Source organism: Alligator sinensis, unplaced genomic scaffold, assembly GCF_000455745.1.
Source record: "Alligator sinensis unplaced genomic scaffold, ASM45574v1 scaffold428_1, whole genome shotgun sequence".
Lineage (NCBI taxonomy): Eukaryota > Metazoa > Chordata > Crocodylia > Alligatoridae > Alligator > Alligator sinensis.
In genome coordinates, this window is record NW_005841919.1 from 2122419 (window position 1) to 2141138 (window position 18720).

Consider the following 18720-nt stretch of genomic DNA (forward strand, 5'->3'; position numbering starts at 1 on the left):
TCTTTCCCCCTTGGCTGCTGGCGAGGGACTGCCCTCCTGGCTTCAGGCCTGGGACTTATGTGGGAGCCAGGTCCTGCCCCTTCCGGTCAGCTGACCAGGTGCAGGTGCTGCCAATTCCCTCCTTAACCAGTTGTCCCAGCAACTGGCACCTGGGTTCTTACCTCTGCTCTGAAAGTAGCAGGCACCTTATTGTCCTGCTACAGGCCCACTAATTGAATCTGCTTTTTCAGCTGGGACTACCCAAAAAGTTGGCTTTTGTTGCATGGCATCAACCATAACTTTCATCTAAACCACCTGTTGGCTCTCAGCTAATGAACACAAATGGTACCAATAAATACTCTAGCCACTCTACTGTGAATGATGCGAGCCATTTAATTTTTAGAGTAGGGATAAGCAATCTACAGTCCTTGGTCTGGACCCAGGCCATGGAGCCATTTGATCCAGCCTACAGACATGGGGCTTCAGCAGCTGGGAGCTTTGGCTACAGCACTTCCCTGTGCTGCAGGCACTTTCTCTGTACCACACTGGAGAAAAGTGCTAGTGGCAGCTGGGTCCTAGCACCTGCCTTTCCCCGACCTGAACTGGGTCACTCCATCCCACAGCTCAGAAAGGTTGGGATGCCTTAGAGTGTTTTTCCTTGATTGGCAAAATGCCTATACTTGTGTAACATTGCTTATGCTCTGCATGTTCAACTATGGCAATAGTTCGCAACCAGGGTCCCAAGGCACTGTGGGTGCTTTGAGAGCCCCCCAAGGATGCCATGCTAGGAGTACAAACACGATTCACAAAATAAACCCAGAAATTTCCAATAGAAATCCATAGTGTCAAAAACATTCTGACTTGCTGTAATCTTTCTGAGTTCTTTGCTTTAGAAGAACTGCTCTGCAATTTTTCTGTAGTAAAAAAAAAGAGTAATCATCAGGGTTCCTGGTTTTCTCTGTTTAAAAATCCCAAATCCTCTGATAAAAACAAAACCCAAAATTCTCCGAATAAAAACCCCAAATCCGTGTTTTTCCTTTGTTAAAATGAAACACCATTATATATATATGTATATGTAAAGGTGCTGAATGGTTTCCTCAGAGCTTGCAAGCTCAGTCAGGGTGTTTGCACTCTTGGGACAAGGGACAGCAGGCTGTGCATGCAGAATGCATGCATGTGATTGGACAGCTGTAACTCCAGGGTGGGAAGCCTGCAAAAAAAAAAACGGGGGAGACTAGCTGGGGAGAGGGTAGCTAAAGACATAGGCAACTGATGCCACCTTAGTCAGGGAGGCACATGCCCCCCCCCCCAACGACCAGTCAGCAACTGGGAGGGGATCCCCCCACAGCCAATCTCGCCAACTGGGGTGGAGGGAGCCCTGTGGCTGATCGCGCCAACCAGGAAGCAGCCATGGCACTCTCAGAAGTGGCCACCGTGCTTCATCCGGCACTCCTACTCCCCAGCCGGTGCTCGCAGGGGGGGCACCGGCTCTCCTGCCTGCCTCCCCTGCCCATTGCCTAAGTGGGGAGCATGGCCTGTCAGGGGGTGCACCCCCTATGCATCACCACTGGCTGAAGCTGTGTGGAGGTTTGCTTCTGAGGGGGCTGCCACCAGGGCAATTGTTTCTGGGAGGACGACTGGCAGAAGAATTGTTGATGAGTGAGCTGCTACTGAGGGCAGAGGAACCACCAACTAATGAGTACCCAGGATTGCCTGGTATCCTTTACTAAAGGAGGAGGGGTTGTGCAAACGGGTTCCCTTCCCCACTCTTAAGATCTCTGGGTGCAGGGAGTCAATGGAGGGAATCAGGGACAGGGGTTGCTAGAGGAGGTTCTCTGGGAGAGCTAAAGAAAGCAGCAGGGAATCATGGCTTTGTGGGAGCTCCAGCAGAGAGCTCAATAAAGTACAGCTGAGAAGGGGCACTCCAGGTGCCAAGCAGGGGAGATGACTTGTGAAGCATCTGGAGAATGGTGTGATTGATTGCAGGCATCCAGAAAAGACTGGAAAAAGGAAGAAACCCTTGTCTCTGGAGCAGCCACACCTAAGGTCCTGACAGACACCGCCATCTTCTGTCCTGATGATGGCATCGCCGCCCCTCTTCTGAGGCAGAGCAAGCGCCGCTCCCCGGGGCTCCACTGCAGCCACTCCACAGTGGGCTACTTTGCTGTGGGCAGAGTGATTTTGTGGAGATCTGCCTGATTAAGTGTATATACCTGTTACTTATAAATTGCCCAAGTGTTAAAGTTGATAACATAATTGCTTTTGCTATATGATAAGTGTTTGCTTTATCTGCTGGCATAGATTATTATTGAGCTCATTGAAAATATTTTGTTTGTTCATGGGATGTTGAATTTGTCAATCTCTCAGTTATTATTGTAAATAGTAAATTCTTGTAAATAGTTATTTAGTGTGGTCAGGTGTGGGGAGGACCATGGGAGAGCACTCCAATGAGTTGTGGCTCCCAGCCTGTAGACAGAGTAGGAGTAGACCGAGACCTACTGGCACCCCAGGATCCCAAAAATTTGGACGTGGCTGTAGGTAGTGCTGTCATCAGGTTTACATATATAGGTATCATGTAGGGTTACATATATATATGTATCATATCATTATGATTAGCAAGTGCTCAGCACCCATGGAGCTATGCTTACAGATGTTAAAAACTCCCAAAAAACCACACACTACTGAATGAAGCAGAGTGTGACTTTAAACCAGCTCTGCAGCATCTGTATAAACTGGGTGCTTCAGTGAGGCTTATTGCCGCTTTTAGCTAGAGCTGATTCAATCAACTATTAGATAAAAGCAGCAAAAAAGTCCCACTAAAGCACCCTATTTTTACAGATTCTGCAGAGCCAGGTAGAAGTAATACACTACTTCTGGGCATGCGCAGGGCTCGGCATGGGAATGTGCTGAGTTACAAGTAAAGTGCCAGTTTTTTGGGTTGGTTTTTTTGGTGGGGCGGGGGGTTTATCTATAAGCACCCACTGGCAAAAAACAAAGTTGGTGCCTATGCACCCTGCATCCTGCTCCCCACAGCCCCTTGCAAGCTGGAACTCAGCCAGCCTTCAAGGGGAAACGTGAGGTTTCCTGTCATTGTTGCCATGTCTTAAATATGAAATTATCATATTGAAAGCTCAAATTATCGTATTTTTTGAAAAAATATTGTACACTGAAAAACTATGTAGATAAGTATGCAAGTGCATCTTCTTATTATTTACTTTATATTGCTCACTATAAGCCCCCAGTGAGTGAGTGAATGAGAACTGGGTCAAAGTTGAAGCATTTCTTTATTTTGAAGCAAGGAGTCAGAAGAAAGTGTTGACAATGAACACTCCTGGTGGTGACAGGTTTCAGAATCCTGACCAGAGAAGTGGTCCTCTGCAGGCACTTAGCACTCTGATTGGCTGCTAAGACAACCAATCAGAGTGCTCTAGACAGACAGAATAAATGTGTTATTATTATAAATCCTGAGGCATTTCAAACAGATATGCAGACAGCTCAGAGCTAGAATGAAGCACTGAGAGGGTCCCCCTGCCACAGAGCTGGCAGGCTCTGCTGAAGGAAAAAAAAAGCAGAGGGGCCCGATGCTTTTTTTTTTTCTCCCTGGAGCCTGCCCACCAGGGGGTGAGCTGCATGGGGTGGTGTGGGGGGGAGATGCTTCCCTCCACAGCACTGGTGCCCCCCCCAGAACACCCAGGCTGGGTGCTAGCAGGTGGGCGCTGCCTGGGGGCCGCAGCTGCCTTGGAGGGAAGCACCAGGGTTTCTTGCAGCTCAGGGGCTATGCAACCCACCAGCACCTCACTCCCCAGCCACATGAGATGCAGGCAGGCTCTGGAAAGGGGGCGGGGGGAATCAGGCCCCTCACCAGTGTTTGTGGGTTTTTTCCCCACCTTGGCAGAGCCTGCCTGCATGAGCTGCCACCTGGTCACACAGCCCCTGAGCTGTGGGGGGGGCCCAGTGCTTCCCTCCATGGTGGTGGTGCCCCTTGGGGCTGCCCAGGTGGGGTGCTAGCTGCATGGGTGCAGACCCAGTTCACAGGCAGCACCCACCAGATCCAACTATGCATGGGGTGCTGGAAGCCCAGCCTTGGCGGCCTTCCAACTCTCCCCATGCACTGTCCCCGCTAGTAACAGATCATAGTAGACCAGGGGCAGGCAATTATTTTGAACAGAGGGCTGCTTACTGAGTTTTGGCAAGCCATCGAGGGCCACATGACAGGCAGCCAGGGGCAGATAAATATTAATTTTCTAAATTTTTTAGGGGCCCCGGAGGCTGGATAAAATGGCCTGGCAGGCCGCATCCAGCCCCCGGGCCACATTTTGCCCACCCCTGCAGCAGACTATCGATTCTTGGCAGCCAATCACAATGATTACTGACAGATAGAATAAATGTGTTATTATAATAGAAACATTTAGAATTTTGGAATAAGAAGATTTCTAGAAAGAAAATTTAAAAGGACTTACAAGACCATCTAGCGAATATGAATATAATAGAATGCGAAAAAGGCAAGCAAGGGAAAATGAATCGACTGAAGAAAGAAAACGTTTAGAAGCTGATCTAATATGGCACCAATAGCTAAGGGCTAGTGAATTAAATGAGCAACGACAAAGACGTTTAGAAGTTGATAGAAACAGACTTTGTCTTAGAACAGAAAGGCAAAGAAATCATTTAGCAGTATTTGGTCATAGGGTTACTAACAATCCTGTATTTAAAGAAATACATTTGCAATAAAAATTCAAATCACAAATGTTTTGCGGGTTTCAGCTAGTATATGTATGTATGTATGTATGTATTTATATAGAAATAAATATTTTTGAAAAAAAGAAAAAGAACCTAAAAGTCAGTTAAGACTCCCTGAGAGTGACTTGGGTTTTGTATATGCTGCACCAATTAACTGCCTCAAAAATTATTGTACATTTATAGCACTTTTAGTATTATCTATTGTATATTGTACAAGGGTTGAAATTATTGTACAAATACAATAATGATCATATACCTGGCAATGCTGTTTCCTATGTTTTTCTCTTTTAGAGAAAAAAAAATCTGGTTTTCTGCAGCAAATGAAAAAACCCAGATTCCTGATGATAACTAAGACCTGGCATTTTTCCAAGGGGTGTCTCCAGTCTAAAAAAAAAAAAGAGCAGCACTGGGCTGTGTGTATGTTTTGTAATGGCAACTGAGTTTTCTTTCTGTTTACCTTAATTAGTACAGGTCAGTCGCATCATACGCGCATTTAACTTGCGCAAATTCAACTATACGCGGGGTGGGAGGGGGGCTTCAGTTTGCACGTGGCACTGCCGCTTACCTGGAGGCCCATTTATGGCGGTGATGGCCACTGCCTCCAAAACCTCCCGCTGTTGCCATGGAGCCGTGCCTGGAGCTGTGTGGCCAGCCTCCGAGAGGCAACAGCAGCATGGTGGTGGCCGGGCAGCATGCAGCCATCCCCACCACCACCCCGTGCTACGCCGCTGCCACTGGCCGCACGGCTCTAAGCATGGCTCCACAGCAGCGATGGAAGGTTTTGGAAGTAGAGGCAGTCACCACTAGTCAAATCGCTGGCACGGTAATACGCGATTTGACTATACGCGTAACCCCCGCGTAAGATGCGACTGACCTGTATGCATGTTCAGAGGCTTGGGGGCTACTCGCGCCTGTTTTTACTATTTTTTGGTCTGGATGTTATTGTTTGGAGTTAGAAGTGTGCAATTGTTAAGGGTAAATGGATCAGATTTTGTGCCCACTGGCCCTCCCTTTCAAAATAGCAGAGTTTGAATTAACAACCTTTGTATGCAGACAAAGTTACCCAAAAGTTACTGAAAGGTCAGCACTCACTGTGACTTGTGCAGAGATCTGCAGTGAGTTGGCCCTAAGTTTTTGTATGGAGTGGGTAATGTGAGGATCAGAAGAGATTTTGATCAGGAGTTACTCTCGTAATGGGTTCATGACTCATTAGTTCACCAAAAAGGAAGTGCTTAATAAGCACAAACTCCTGTGGTGAAAATCCTATTTAAGTAGATGACACTCTAAAAGGCCGGAGGTTACAACAGCAACCTGAAGGTCGTCAGAGGAGCAACTGGTGTCTTGAAGGAGCAAACATGATGCGTGGCAGCTGGGGGGAATGGTGGTGACCGCTGGTGGCAGTCCCTTAGCAGTGATGCCCAGATACCACAGCAGCAATCCCTAGCAATAACCCATAGCAGCGCTCTGTGGCAGCAATTCTGGTGAGGCCCTCACTTCCCAGCACTGCTGCTTTAGCTTGGCATAGATGGTAGAGCCCTCAGAGCGGAGCGGCAACACCTGGCAGCAAAGAACTGCAGTGTCCTCCAGGATGGGCCTCCTTAAACAGCATCTGCCATTGTTCGCTGGCATAGGTGGTAGAGCCCCAAGACTGCAGTCTTGGGTAAGTGTCCCTTCCTAACTGACTGGGCCAAGTGGTAACTCCCCTGGATTGGTTTGCCAGTGACTGAGAGACTGTTTTCGGTAACGTTCAATAGTTACGATTGTCTTTATGGTTGTTTCCCTTTTCCCCTGTAATAAACCCTATTTTATTTAAACCTTGCTTGTGAGAGAGGAAGTTTTTTTACTTTAAAATACTCAGTTAAAATTTGTTTACCCAGCTTCTGGGTGGGGGTTTGAGCCAGATTTAAAGTGTTTGTGTTAAGTCTCTAAATTTGAACCCAGCTCTTGTTACTGCCATTCAGTGCCTGGCAGAAGGCTTACACTTGTATTTTACACCAGCTAGCAGGGACACCTAAAGTCAAGATAGCATTATTGTTACACTCCCTGAACATTTTCTACTTAATGACTATACTAGAGCAGAGCTTAGTTTTCCTGTTGCTGAGCAGATTGACTTTTATTAGTAAATGTTTAGGATTGTGAATCCAGAAAAGATGACAAAGCCGGTAGGGAAATACATATCGCCCGAGCAAGGGACTAACATTAAAGGGATGGGGGTGAGGAGGGGAACGCAACTAGGTTACAGAAAATACAATGTTAGCCAACTAAGCCTGGGAAGGAGGAAGGGGGGGAGGGGTTTCTCAATGCTGAGAGAGAAAAAAGATAGATACACACAAACCCGTTACAATGGTCCGCAATGGTGGAGGAAGTAGTTTGAAGAAAAGTGTCTCACTTCATATAGAGTCTCATCGCGGGGGTCCTCTTCAGGGGGAGCTAAAGAATCCTCTCAAAGTGAAGTCCATCTGGTGAAGACGGGGGGTTCAGGCAGTCCCCTCTGGGTCCGGTCCGGCAGCGATTCGTCTGGTGGGGTTGGAGTATTGGCGGTGGCCCGTGATGTGTTCCACTTAGATGTCACGGGACCAATGGATGGTGTCGGACACCATGAGGCAGCGTATCAGCTTGGCGTAGCGGCAGGAGACACAGCAGGCACGCAAGACACTCGTTGCTTGGGTCCCAGGCTCCAATCATTCCCACGATGAGTATGTTGACTGTCACTTCGTAGCCACGGCCCCTCAGGATGTTGGCCAGCAGGGCATACTTCTCTCGCTTGTGAGCCTGGGCATTGGTGAAAGCTTGGTGCCAGTTCTCAAAGGGGATGGTTATGTCCATGATCACAACCTTCTTGGCAGCTTCATTCATGATGACGATGTTGGGTCGCATCTGGCTCTCTCAGCCCGGGACAGTGTGGTTCATGGAGATCTCCCCCGCTGCAGCCGGGATGGCCCTCACCAGGCGGTACTGGACAGCGTACTACTTTTTGGCATTGGCAGAACTAGGGACATGTCAACTGACCAAAGAATGTTAAATGTTCATACCTGGGACAACAGGATTAAAAAACAGTTGCAGTTTAATGAAGAGCCAGCAGAGCAGCTGCAGATCTTGGCCCAGCTCATCAGAAGCATGCTCCCCTCCAATCAACAGACAACAAATGGGACACAACCCTGCTGTAACAATAATTGCAAAACAATCAGCATATGTCTGCTGCCGCCACAGTCACCACCCCACACAATGAATCCATCAGAATCCAGAGATCCTACACATACATAATCACAGAATGTAATACATCTCATCCAATGTACCAAATGCCCTCTTGGAAACGAAGTGAGTGAAACTATATAAAAACTGCGTGCCAGAATAAATGCTCCCAGAAAAAAATATAAATGACAGAGACACACAAACATCAGTAGGAGCACACTTTTCATAAAACAACCAGTCCCTTTCTGACCTCACAGTTTTCATGTTCCAAGGAAATTTACAAAATGCCTTCAAAAGACAGGCCAATTCCAGACAGTACAAAATCTGGATTTAACGGAAAAACTGGCTTTATGGCTCATTACAAGTTAACAAATATTTCTCCTAATTTCTCTGTGCTTCACAGGTGATAGCGACCCTCATCCTTTTTGAATGGCATTGTTCTTCCATTAACTAGATTGCCTATTCTACTGCCCTTCTTTTATCTTGTAAGTACTCCTGATAACAGCTCTTCACCCCTAGTTCTAGGGTGGCCACTGAGCATCCCCAGAATACAGGAGAGCCTCTTGGTGAGGGATGCAACCCCCCACCACCCCAATCAATAAAGCCATCTCCTTAGCCAATCAGCAGTGAGGGGTGGGGCCACCAGGTTCCTTGCCCAATCAGGGACAAGGGGCAGGGCAGGGCCACCAGATTTCTCCCTAGCTGGTTCTGAATCCCTCGCCTCCTAGCTGTGCACCACCCTACCTCTAGGCACAGGCAATAGAATCATGTGGACAAATGACTAACGTATTTCCACCAATGAACTATAAAACGGGACTTTTTGCTGTCCTTCTTCATTCAGAAACAAACAGGATGAAGGGTTTAGAAACAAGATGGTCCAGTATAAAACAGGACCAATGGCCACTCAACCTAATTCACAGTCTCCTTCCATTCCTCCAAGCAGCATATTTGCATTTATATAGGGTTTTTTCCCTATTATTTAGCTTAACCTGCATTTATTTTTTTCTCAGACCTGAGGAAGGTCACTTGATGCCCAACATTTTGTCCAACATCTCTCCCAACTATAGAGCTGTTCCAATAAAATGTATCACAAAAATCCTTGCTTCTCGATCTTGGCACAGACATTTTTTCCCACAATAAACAGTACAAGTGAAGGTGTGTATGTATGTGAAGAACTGTCTTATTTTGCAGAGCATAAGAACTGCTGACAAATGTTCACTCCTGATGATGCAAGCAGTTGAGTATCAGAGCCCCATTACTTGCAGAATTGTACCTTAGTTTATGATTTTCTTGCCCTCTAGTGGCTGATCTTAAAATAGAATGAGTATATAATTACAGGCACTTTTTTTTTCTTTTGAATGGTAGAGAGAATCATGAATTCCAGTTTCAAAAAAAATGCATGAGACACATAACAATAACAGCAAGGGTAGTTTAGGTTAGATATTAGGGAAAACTCTCACTAGGAAGATAGTAAAATGCTGGAGCAGACTAGCCAGACAGGTTGGGGAATCTCTATCCTTGGAGTTATTTAAGACCTTTTTAAAGCTTTAGATGGGATGATGTAGTTGGGGATGCTTTGAGCAGGGAACTTTACTAGATGATCTCCTGAGGTCCCTTCCGACCCTCATTTTCTATTATTCTATTTTCACATAGTAATTGACTTAGATATATTAAGCAATTTAGTTACTTAGGCTCTGATGCTACAAACATTTATGCACGTGCTTAATATTGTGACTGTAGGTGATCCTATTGACCTTAGTTGAACTATTAGTAGAGGTAAAGGTCAGTATGCGTGCAAGTGTTTGTAAGATCCAGTCCTTCATATTGCTATTCCTTAGTGAGCATGCAGCAGAAACTTTCAAGTCCTAGAAAATCAACTTTTATTTTGGAAGATAAATTGGTGATGCAGAGCCCAGACCTCTTCTCATTCAACTCTGGTACTGCCTGTGTGGGAACATAGGTAGTTAAAAATCCACATACGCAATTTCCTCTTGCAGAAACTTCTGATGAAACGCTAAGTACTGACCCATTACCAAGAAACAACAGCCTTCTCAGGTTTGTTCATGCTGGGATTTAAAAATGCCAGATTTGCAAGTGTTGGGATCACATGATAGCATCAGCTCTCTAAATACAGGTCTAGACAAAGCCTTGAACTTTCTTGCTTACTACCCCTTCTCCTAGTTTGGTCCCTATGTTTTTCACTTTGGTAATTCCCAGTATGAAACTGCTTACCAAGAGCACATGGTCTGGAATGTGGAGGGTAGGAGCCTACTGTCCTATTGTGCAGCTACTTGGCAACACAAATGAACCTTAGAAAAGGCTTAACTACCCCTACAGACAAGAGAGAGTGACTTAACTCAACCCCTGGAGTAGGGGAAAGGGGCACATGTTGCACTGGCTGCAGCCCATGTGGACTGCATGTGGGTCCCCACTCTACACACAGCATGGTCAGCCTTCCCTTCCCTTCCCCTTCCCTTCCCTTCCCTGCTGCACATGCCACAGGGCCCGTTTCACCATCATGAAGACAGTGTGGGCTGCCCAACTCCTTCCCCAGGGTCCCTCCCACCAGTCTGTACCTCCTCTGCCCCTAGGGGCTGGGGAGGGACTAGGACAAGAAGCAAAAACCAAAGGAAAAAGAAGGAGCCCAGAGACCCCAGCCACAGTAGCATCAGGAGCAATAAGGGAAGTGGCAACCAGGCAGGCCTATTAGACACATATCAGAAACATGATCCTTATGCCCACAGAGCAACCGTTAGCCCCCACTGCTAACAGAGGGGGCTACTGGGTATGTCAACTGAATTCATGGGACAAATAAAAGACAAACAGGGATGGGAATGAAGGTCAAAGGATCAAAATGAGTGCACCGAGGGACCTAGCAGAGCACCCTGGACAATGCCCACTGGCCCTTGAACAAGTCCAAGGAGTCAGTGGACACTGCCCAGTAAAACTCTGCCAGGGGACATGAATGGACCAGGGGCAGGAAAGCAGCCCCGCAGTCCCGGGGGTCCTCCTGACCAGAGGCCCCTTCCTGGTCAGATATACTGCTAGCTTGGCTAGGGCCAGGAGAAGGTTGACCTGGAGGTCCTGGGATTTGGTGGGAACATGGATGGGGCATGTATAAATGAAGAGTTGCGGGGAGTAGAACAGCCAAAACCTCCTGGTGGAGAGGCAGCAGCCCAGTGCACTCCAAAGAGATGTGCATCAGACTCTCCCTCTGCTCACAAAAGGGGCAGGTGTCAGGGGATGGCAGCCACAGGCTACTACATGCTGACCCCATAGTCCATTGGGCTGCCACTTGGACAGCCATGACTTCATCTATACACTCACCTCAGTAACTCTGGATGAAACTACTGCATCAGGGTTCCTTTTAACTGTGAACACAGATTTTCATTCATAGCACTTCTAAAATCAGAACTTATGATATGCACAACAGTAACAATTTTGCCAGAAGATAAAGCAAGGAGTAATCTAATTGCAGAATAGCCAGCTTTATGTGTGTGTGTGTGTGTGTATATATGTATACACACACCATGCTTAGAAAATTAAACTGCCTACTTGGAACTTATTTTAATGAAAAACGGCTTCCCTTTGAATAATTTGATTCGTATTGCAGTATTCAGCCAAATCAATCAAAGAGAATCTATATCCTACAAGCTGCTATAATGCTTAAAAAAATATGCATCTCTGATGTTCATCTGTTAAGATCAGTGAAAATGACAGATGTGTAACATTTCAGAAAAGCTTCCGCCTTTCATAACTCTAGGCAATAGTTCAAGGAAAAGGCTGACATAACATTACAAAGCTTATAATTAAAAAGCAAACTACAAGATTAAATGGTGCTGGTAATAACACCTGATTAGGGTTGCTCAACATTCTAGGCTGTGGTCTAAATGAAAGATCCTGTTTTCAATTGCTTATGACTTTGTCAAACTTTTGAGCTAAAACTTTTCATGCCAGGCATCTACCTAAGGCCAAAGCTGTTGGGCTAGCTCCAGCTAAAACACTTCTTTCTGAGAAAAAGATTAAAGGGAAATAGTTGTTTGACCATGTTACCAAACAAACAAAATCATGCACCTGTCATCTTGAGAACCCCTAGCACTCTCATGCTATGAAAGAGGGGCCTCAGCATTTGGCAGGATGTGACATTAGAGTCAGAATGTGCCTTTTGCCATCCCTGTGGCAGTTTACCCAGCTGTTCTGAAAAAAACATTCCTAACCCGCATATGTTCAGCACCTATTTGATAGAGCTCAGGAACTACATCCTCTGAACTTCCCATCTCCATTATGCATCCTGTTCCCTTCTGGGCTCTGATATGCTCATCAGACATTCTGCTATCCCAAAAGAGCAATGGTGTATACTCCAGCCCAAGGCTGCGGAGGCTGAGCAGGACTTTCCCTTCAAATTCAAATGGGGCTGTGCAAAGTTTCTAGGGCCAGGCAGGGACTGCATGGATCTGCCCCTCCCATGGCAAAGAATCTGGGGATTCGGAGGCCATACTGGCACCCCGCTCCATAGTCGGCACCCAGGGCTGGTTCCCTGCTCACCCTACCCTAGTTACACTACTGGTTCCTATAAAAAATAGCTTGCTACTGCTACCAGTTTCTGTGCTAACTCATCTGGCCGAGACCTTATATGGGGATCTGAAGATATCACCTCTACTAATGATCCCTGTGGGGAGAGCAATACGATTTCTCCTGGTAGAAATCTTTCTTTTTTCACTGTTTAAGATGCATAAACATGTAGGACACTATAGTAAAGAGACTTCTTGCAACGTTAATTTGTGGCATATTGTTGTTTTAGTGCTTTCTGTGGGGAGTTTGGGGGAGGGGGTTGTTTTATCGCTTTTAATGGTGATATCTTTTATTGGACCACCTGGAAGTGGAGTGCCCTTTACTTCTGGGCAAAAGGAGTCTGACCTGAAGAGCATTTGGACCCCAGAACTTGTCTACCACCTCTCCCAGCTGTAGGGTTGGAACATATAAGGACAGACTGAAAAACAAATAGCAGCAAAGCAAAACTGCAGCTAGGTAACTCTGCAATCTCAGTGCAAAAGACTAGTTTGAGGAAGTAGTGGCCTCCTGATAACTTGGAAAACACCTGTGGAATGTTTAGGTACCTTTAATAAGCATCGTTACATCTCAGCCATAGCATTAAAATAGTTGTCTTGCTACTAAGTACCTGTAAGCAGGGTAGTCACCCAGCTTCCTTATCTAGGCCAGCCAGCTCTATATTCAGGCTTTTCAAATTGTATACCTCTCAGAAAGGCTTTATAGTCACAATAAACAAATCCACCCAAACAAGGGTAGAAAAACCCAAGCAAATAAACTAAAATCTGCTGCCTTCCCTCAAGCTATAGGAGCTCTTGCCTGTGGCTGGTTGCAACATACACAATTTGCACTCAACTCCTGGAGCTCATCATAACTCTTTGTTGCTCCACCCTCATTTACTAGTCAACAGTTGCAGTTTGCTCGCAGCCTTTCAGCCAGGCAGATTATTAGCTGCTGACTACCTGCAGTGGGTATCAGAGACTTGAAGGCTGTCTCCTTACAGTAACAACTAGTTCTATTCCACCCTTGTTAGTACAGTGAGTTCACAGTACATATCCTCGGAGACTCCCAAAAAATACAGTATTTCAGCCAGTGGTGACACGTAGGGTATGCACAGGAGTACATGTGCACCCCCTGAGAGCACTGGTACACCCCCTGTCAGGCCACGCTCCCTGTTTAGGCAATGGGCAGGGGGGGCAGGCAGGAGTACCGGTGCCCCCCCCGCGAATGCTGGCTGGGGAGAGGGGCCGCCAGCAAAAGCAGCTGCGCCCCTTCTGGAAGTGGCATGGCTGCTTTTTGGTGAGTGAGATCAGCCGTGGGGAACCCCCCTGGTCGCTGACTGGTGTCAGGGCAACAAATGCCCCCCCACCCTCCCTCCCTGATTCAAGAGACACCAGTTACCCATGATTTCAGCCAAACTAAGGAAAGCAAACTGGACCCTCCTGATAGTGATCACGTAAATTATCATTAAAAGCAAACAGTAAAACCCCCAGATTTGCCATTCTTGTTTTCCACATGCAAAAGCAAAATTGGCATAATTTAGATAAGTCCATTTAGGTAAGTTCTTTGTAGCTGACCTTCATGGTCTCATGCTCAAAAAGCATGCCCTAGAGCAGGGGTTCACAACCCCCAGGCCGTGGTCCAAGGGGTCAGCTGCCGGCCCTCAGGACTGGCAAACCATGGACTGGAAGTGGCAGCCAACCCTTTTTTATACTGTACTCAGTACAGTATTCAGTATAAAAAAGGGTTGGCTGCCTGCCTGCAGTATGTTGGTCAGTGCTGGTCTACAGTTTGCCAGTTCGCTGTTACTTCTGGTCTGCAGTTTGCCAGTCTGTGGTCACTTCCGATCTGTGGTTTGCCAGTCCTTGGCATAAAAAAGTTGAAACCCCTGACCTAGATTTTGGCCATGGATGTGGTCATGCATGCTCTGAGAGCACTCCCTGTAGAAAGTGGTAGACACATTTGGATTTGGTTAAGAAGGCAGAAAAATCAGAAAACTCAAAAGTCAAGTCTTAGAAACAAGTAGAAAGAAGGAAATTGCAGACCAGAAATAAGTTTTAGTGGAATGGGAGACAGGGGAACAAACAGATGGAGAGATGGAGTGAGCAATCCATCCAAAAAAGGGAGAATGCAAGGTGGCAGACAGACAGATTCAGGAAGAAATGATGAAAGATTCATTTTTATTTTCTGAAGGAATGAGCATAAAAAGAAAGTGGGTGGTAAAGTAAGTGAGGGAAATAATGATTCATAAGACAGGGCAAGAAATGATGCATTTGCAAATCAGCTTTGCCCTGTTTTGCTTGTCCACTCATGCTGAGCAAATAACTCTTTCCAACAGTAAGTAAAAACATTATTAGTTTTCTCATTATCGTTGGCATCAAAGTAGATTTGTGCTTACTCCAAACAATATTTTTCACTTTTCAAGTTTACTTTATGGCTACTGAACTTGTTTATTTAACTGAACTGGTTTATTCTCTTGCTCTTGGGAGGCAGGGAAGAGAAATGAGCTGACACAAAATGTTGTGGTAGTGTTGGAGTGACATTCTGGCCATGATAGTCCAGAAATTATGTGAGAGACAAGGATTTCTCAGGGTGATCTCTTTTATTGGACCAACTATGTAGCTGGGATACAGTTAGACAAACTTTCAAATGCAAGACATTCTTCATCAGGTCTGATGGCAATAACACAGCATAGTAAAGAACAGTAGTGGAAGGAAGTGAGACAAATTCCCAGGGGTAGCAGACACATGTTGTGTAAGATAAAGATCCTCAAAGGCTCATGGTCAAATGTCGGTGCAGCTCTGATGACTGAAAAGCCTGTGGGTTATTTTTGGATGGCAGAAGCTGAAACACCCCTGGTTACCTTAAATAATCTCTGGTTGTGGGTATTTTTAGGTTTATAAAGCAGATTAATAGTGGATGAAGGACTAGTTTAATGATTCATATAATTGCGGCAGTCAGGCCAGCTGCATGTCTTTATTTCAAGAACCTGGGTCTTGCACAGAGAAACCTTTAAAGCAGATTGCCAACGTACGGCATAAAGAGTGCCTGTACATGATCCGGGAGGGTGCTCCGACATGCTGTAATTACAGCATGTCAGAGCGGACTCAATTAATCGAGTCTTCTGGAGCGTGGTAATTACCATGCTCCAGCCAGCCGCTGCATCTCATGTCTCAGCATCCCCATACTTCAAAATAGTGGTGGGGGTGCTTTAACTAAAAAGCTTGTTCAACGAGCTTTAGATAAAACACCCACACTGCCATTTTGAAGTGCCAGGATGTTGATACCTGAGATGCTCCAGGCGCTTTAAGTAAAGCGGCTCTTGGAGCATTTTTACATGTGCTCTAGGGGTGGGGTGGAGGGCATTTTAATTAGACCAGTTCTTGGAGCCACGCTAATTAAAGCACCCCCCCACCCCACCCCTGGAGCACATGTAAAAATGCTCATAGGTTGACAAGAGAGGAAGGTTGATGGCAGGGGGAGAAGGGGGTGAGGAGAGTGGAATTGTGTGAGGAAGAGAGGATGATTTCTGTGCATATGTGATGCTTCTGTATTCTTTTGTTGTGTAATATATAAGGGAAAGATTTTGTTTGGGAAAACCACTGTCAAGCCGGGACATTGAGGTGTTGTGTTTTGATTTTATGGAGGGGGTTTTTTTTGTTTGTCTGATGGGGCTAAGCAGGTTATGGTTAATGAAATCAGAATTTTTTTATAAAAGAATCAAATGGTAGATATAGACATGTTGTTTTGGATATGCATGCGGTGTGTTACTTGTTGCATGTGATGGGTTATGTTGTGCTTTTATGTTTCTACATTTAGTAAAAAAAAATGTAAAAATGCTCAAAGTAAGTACCTGTGAAACAGTTCACAGCTTCTTCAATGCATTGCTAAGAATTTAAAGCTGTTCTTCCATAAAGATGTAGGTAATACATTTTGACATTATCTCAAAGGTAATTCCTGTTGTTTAGTATGATGACAGTCTCTGAAATCCATTTTAGAGCAGACTGCCTAACAAAGTTGACTGCAAAGAGGAATGGCACAAGTTCTGTAGAAGATATTTAGCTTCTAATTTGGTTTTGGTGAACTTAATGTTTCTCTGTCTCTTCCAGATCAACAAATAATAAAACAAAGTTTTAGACACATCTGATATGCCTAGAATGTAGAATGCTGCTGCTTGCCTTCTAAAAATGATAGCTCTAAAACCAAAGCTATGCTTGGGCCCACCTCAAAACTGTCCATTATTTTCAGCCTCCAGTTAAATACATCTCTGACAGACTGCTCTCCCACTACTGCTATTTTGTGTACCTCAGCAATTCGTTAGATGCTATTAGCAGCAGAACATGTTAATTGAGACAATTTAAATAATTTTCTAGCAGGGGGGATGGATTTATTCCCCCGTGTTCTATCACACAGACTGTGGCCTCAATTTGCTAATATACTCCAAATAGCACGGAGATTAAGTTGCAATAATATAACTGGTGATAGCTGTCACAGAGAATAGAGTCTAGCCAGGTGAATAAATGTACTGTGACAGTGTGCTTAAGACATTAATGGAATTGAAGTCAAGACATATTTGGCCTGGACCAGTGTTGGTATGGAAAAAAAAAATCAGTGAAGAACTGAAAGATTCTGTTTAATAGAACATGTCTGTCATCCATTTGCAGCTTGTAGCAGATCTGAATTACTGGGCACGTCTACACATGCATTAATGCACCATTGCTACTGTGCCTTAAGTTTAGTACCCCTGAAGTACTACGTAAGTGTGCAGTAGCTGTCACTAATGAACAGCAGCAACAGCCCATGGTATTCTTATGATGCTTAGTGTGCAGTAAACTAATTCTACTGTACATTAGCACAGTTTTTGTCGTGACACAATAATGCAGAGTAGAATTTGTCTACTGTGCATTAAGCGTCTTGAGTAGACAAACCCACTGCATTTGAAAAGGAGCTCTCATCTGTGCAGGAGACATTTCAGAATCTGTCTTTTGAGGGAAGATGCTTGTGCTTCCATGGTGCCAGTTAATTATAGCAGTGAGGGGAGCACAGAAGTGAAAGAAGGAATAAATTGGTACTGGTTGTGGAGAGAGAGGCTAGTTTCAGGAGATTTCTCTTAAGTTCTCTGCAAAGGGAGGTAGCACCTGTACAGTACAGCACCTGGTAGACTACACTGATTAAAATAATACATGTGGGAGTATTTTCCCATTGATGGCACTAAGATACCTCTATTAGTCTTCTTTGATGTGTCAGCAGATGGTTAAAACATGAAGCAGCCACCCTTTGTTCCCTGCATGCCCTGGAATACTTCCTATTGGGAAATTACACCACACCCATTTCTGGAAAACCACATGAAACATAATTGTGTCCATGCAATCCTTCAGGAAAAGCAAACAAGGTAGCAGCACCATTTCCAGAGGGAAAGGCCTATAATCAATATGTTTTAGACTGTGCATCCTTTGCCCCTTAAGACTCCTCTCTTTCCTCAAAACTCTAAAAATAGAGGTGGCATTTGTCGTGTGCACTGAAAAGACAGAGATGAGCTATTTCAGAGTGTAGGCAGAAGACAGATTCTAAGCCATGACCCATTCATGGAGAGCAATCTACCAGCACCACACCAGAGCCCACCATTTGGGTTCTACTCTGTTGATCCCAGCTTCCTCTTTCATAAGGACAGTGAAGGAGACTCTTTGACCTCAGGATTGTTCTGCTTCCCTAGGCCAAATCTCAAATTCCAGCATTGCACCCAGGGATAGGGGTTTACCACACTCGAAGTGGCTGGCCGATTTCACAGGTAGATCCTAAGGCTGGCCATCATTTTCATGGGCTGAGCACTGGCAGGGTGCCCAGACACCCCTGACTGGCCAAGGGGCCACAACAGTCTGGCCCCTCCCCACAGATTGCCACATGGCCCAAAATCATGACTTAATTACCTTGATTAAGCCCAGAGAAGCCATTAATCCCCGTGTTATTAAGCATGGGTTAATCGCTTCCCATCTTAATCAGGGCAATTAAGCTGCAGTTTCGGGCCATCCCCAAATGGCAGGCTCTGCACTGTTGGCAGGCTTGCTGAAAAAACAAATGAACAAAAAACCCACCTTACCGGGAAGCGGAGAAAAGCATGTAGGAAAATCCTGCAGTGTTGGAGCAAGGGGGAAGGCAGAGGGAAGGCCAGGGTTCGGGGCAGAGCAGAGGGAACCTGGCCTGGCCCAGCTCACCTTACCCTCCCCCTCCACTTTCTCCCCCTGTCCAAGACTGCAGGGATTCCCA

General features: G+C 45.6%; 1 protein-coding gene across 1 annotated transcript in view; it reads right to left on the reverse strand.

Annotated features, from left to right (window-relative positions):
* Nucleotides 1–7572, reverse strand: part of MARCH6 (membrane associated ring-CH-type finger 6) — a 95065-nt gene extending 87493 nt beyond the window's left edge. Inside the window, exon 1 of the mRNA XM_025198302.1 lies at nucleotides 7364–7572. Coding sequence (XP_025054087.1) covers nucleotides 7364–7572 — 209 coding nt within the window. The remainder of the gene's footprint in view (nucleotides 1–7363) is intronic.
* Nucleotides 7573–18720: the final 11148 nt, after the last annotated feature.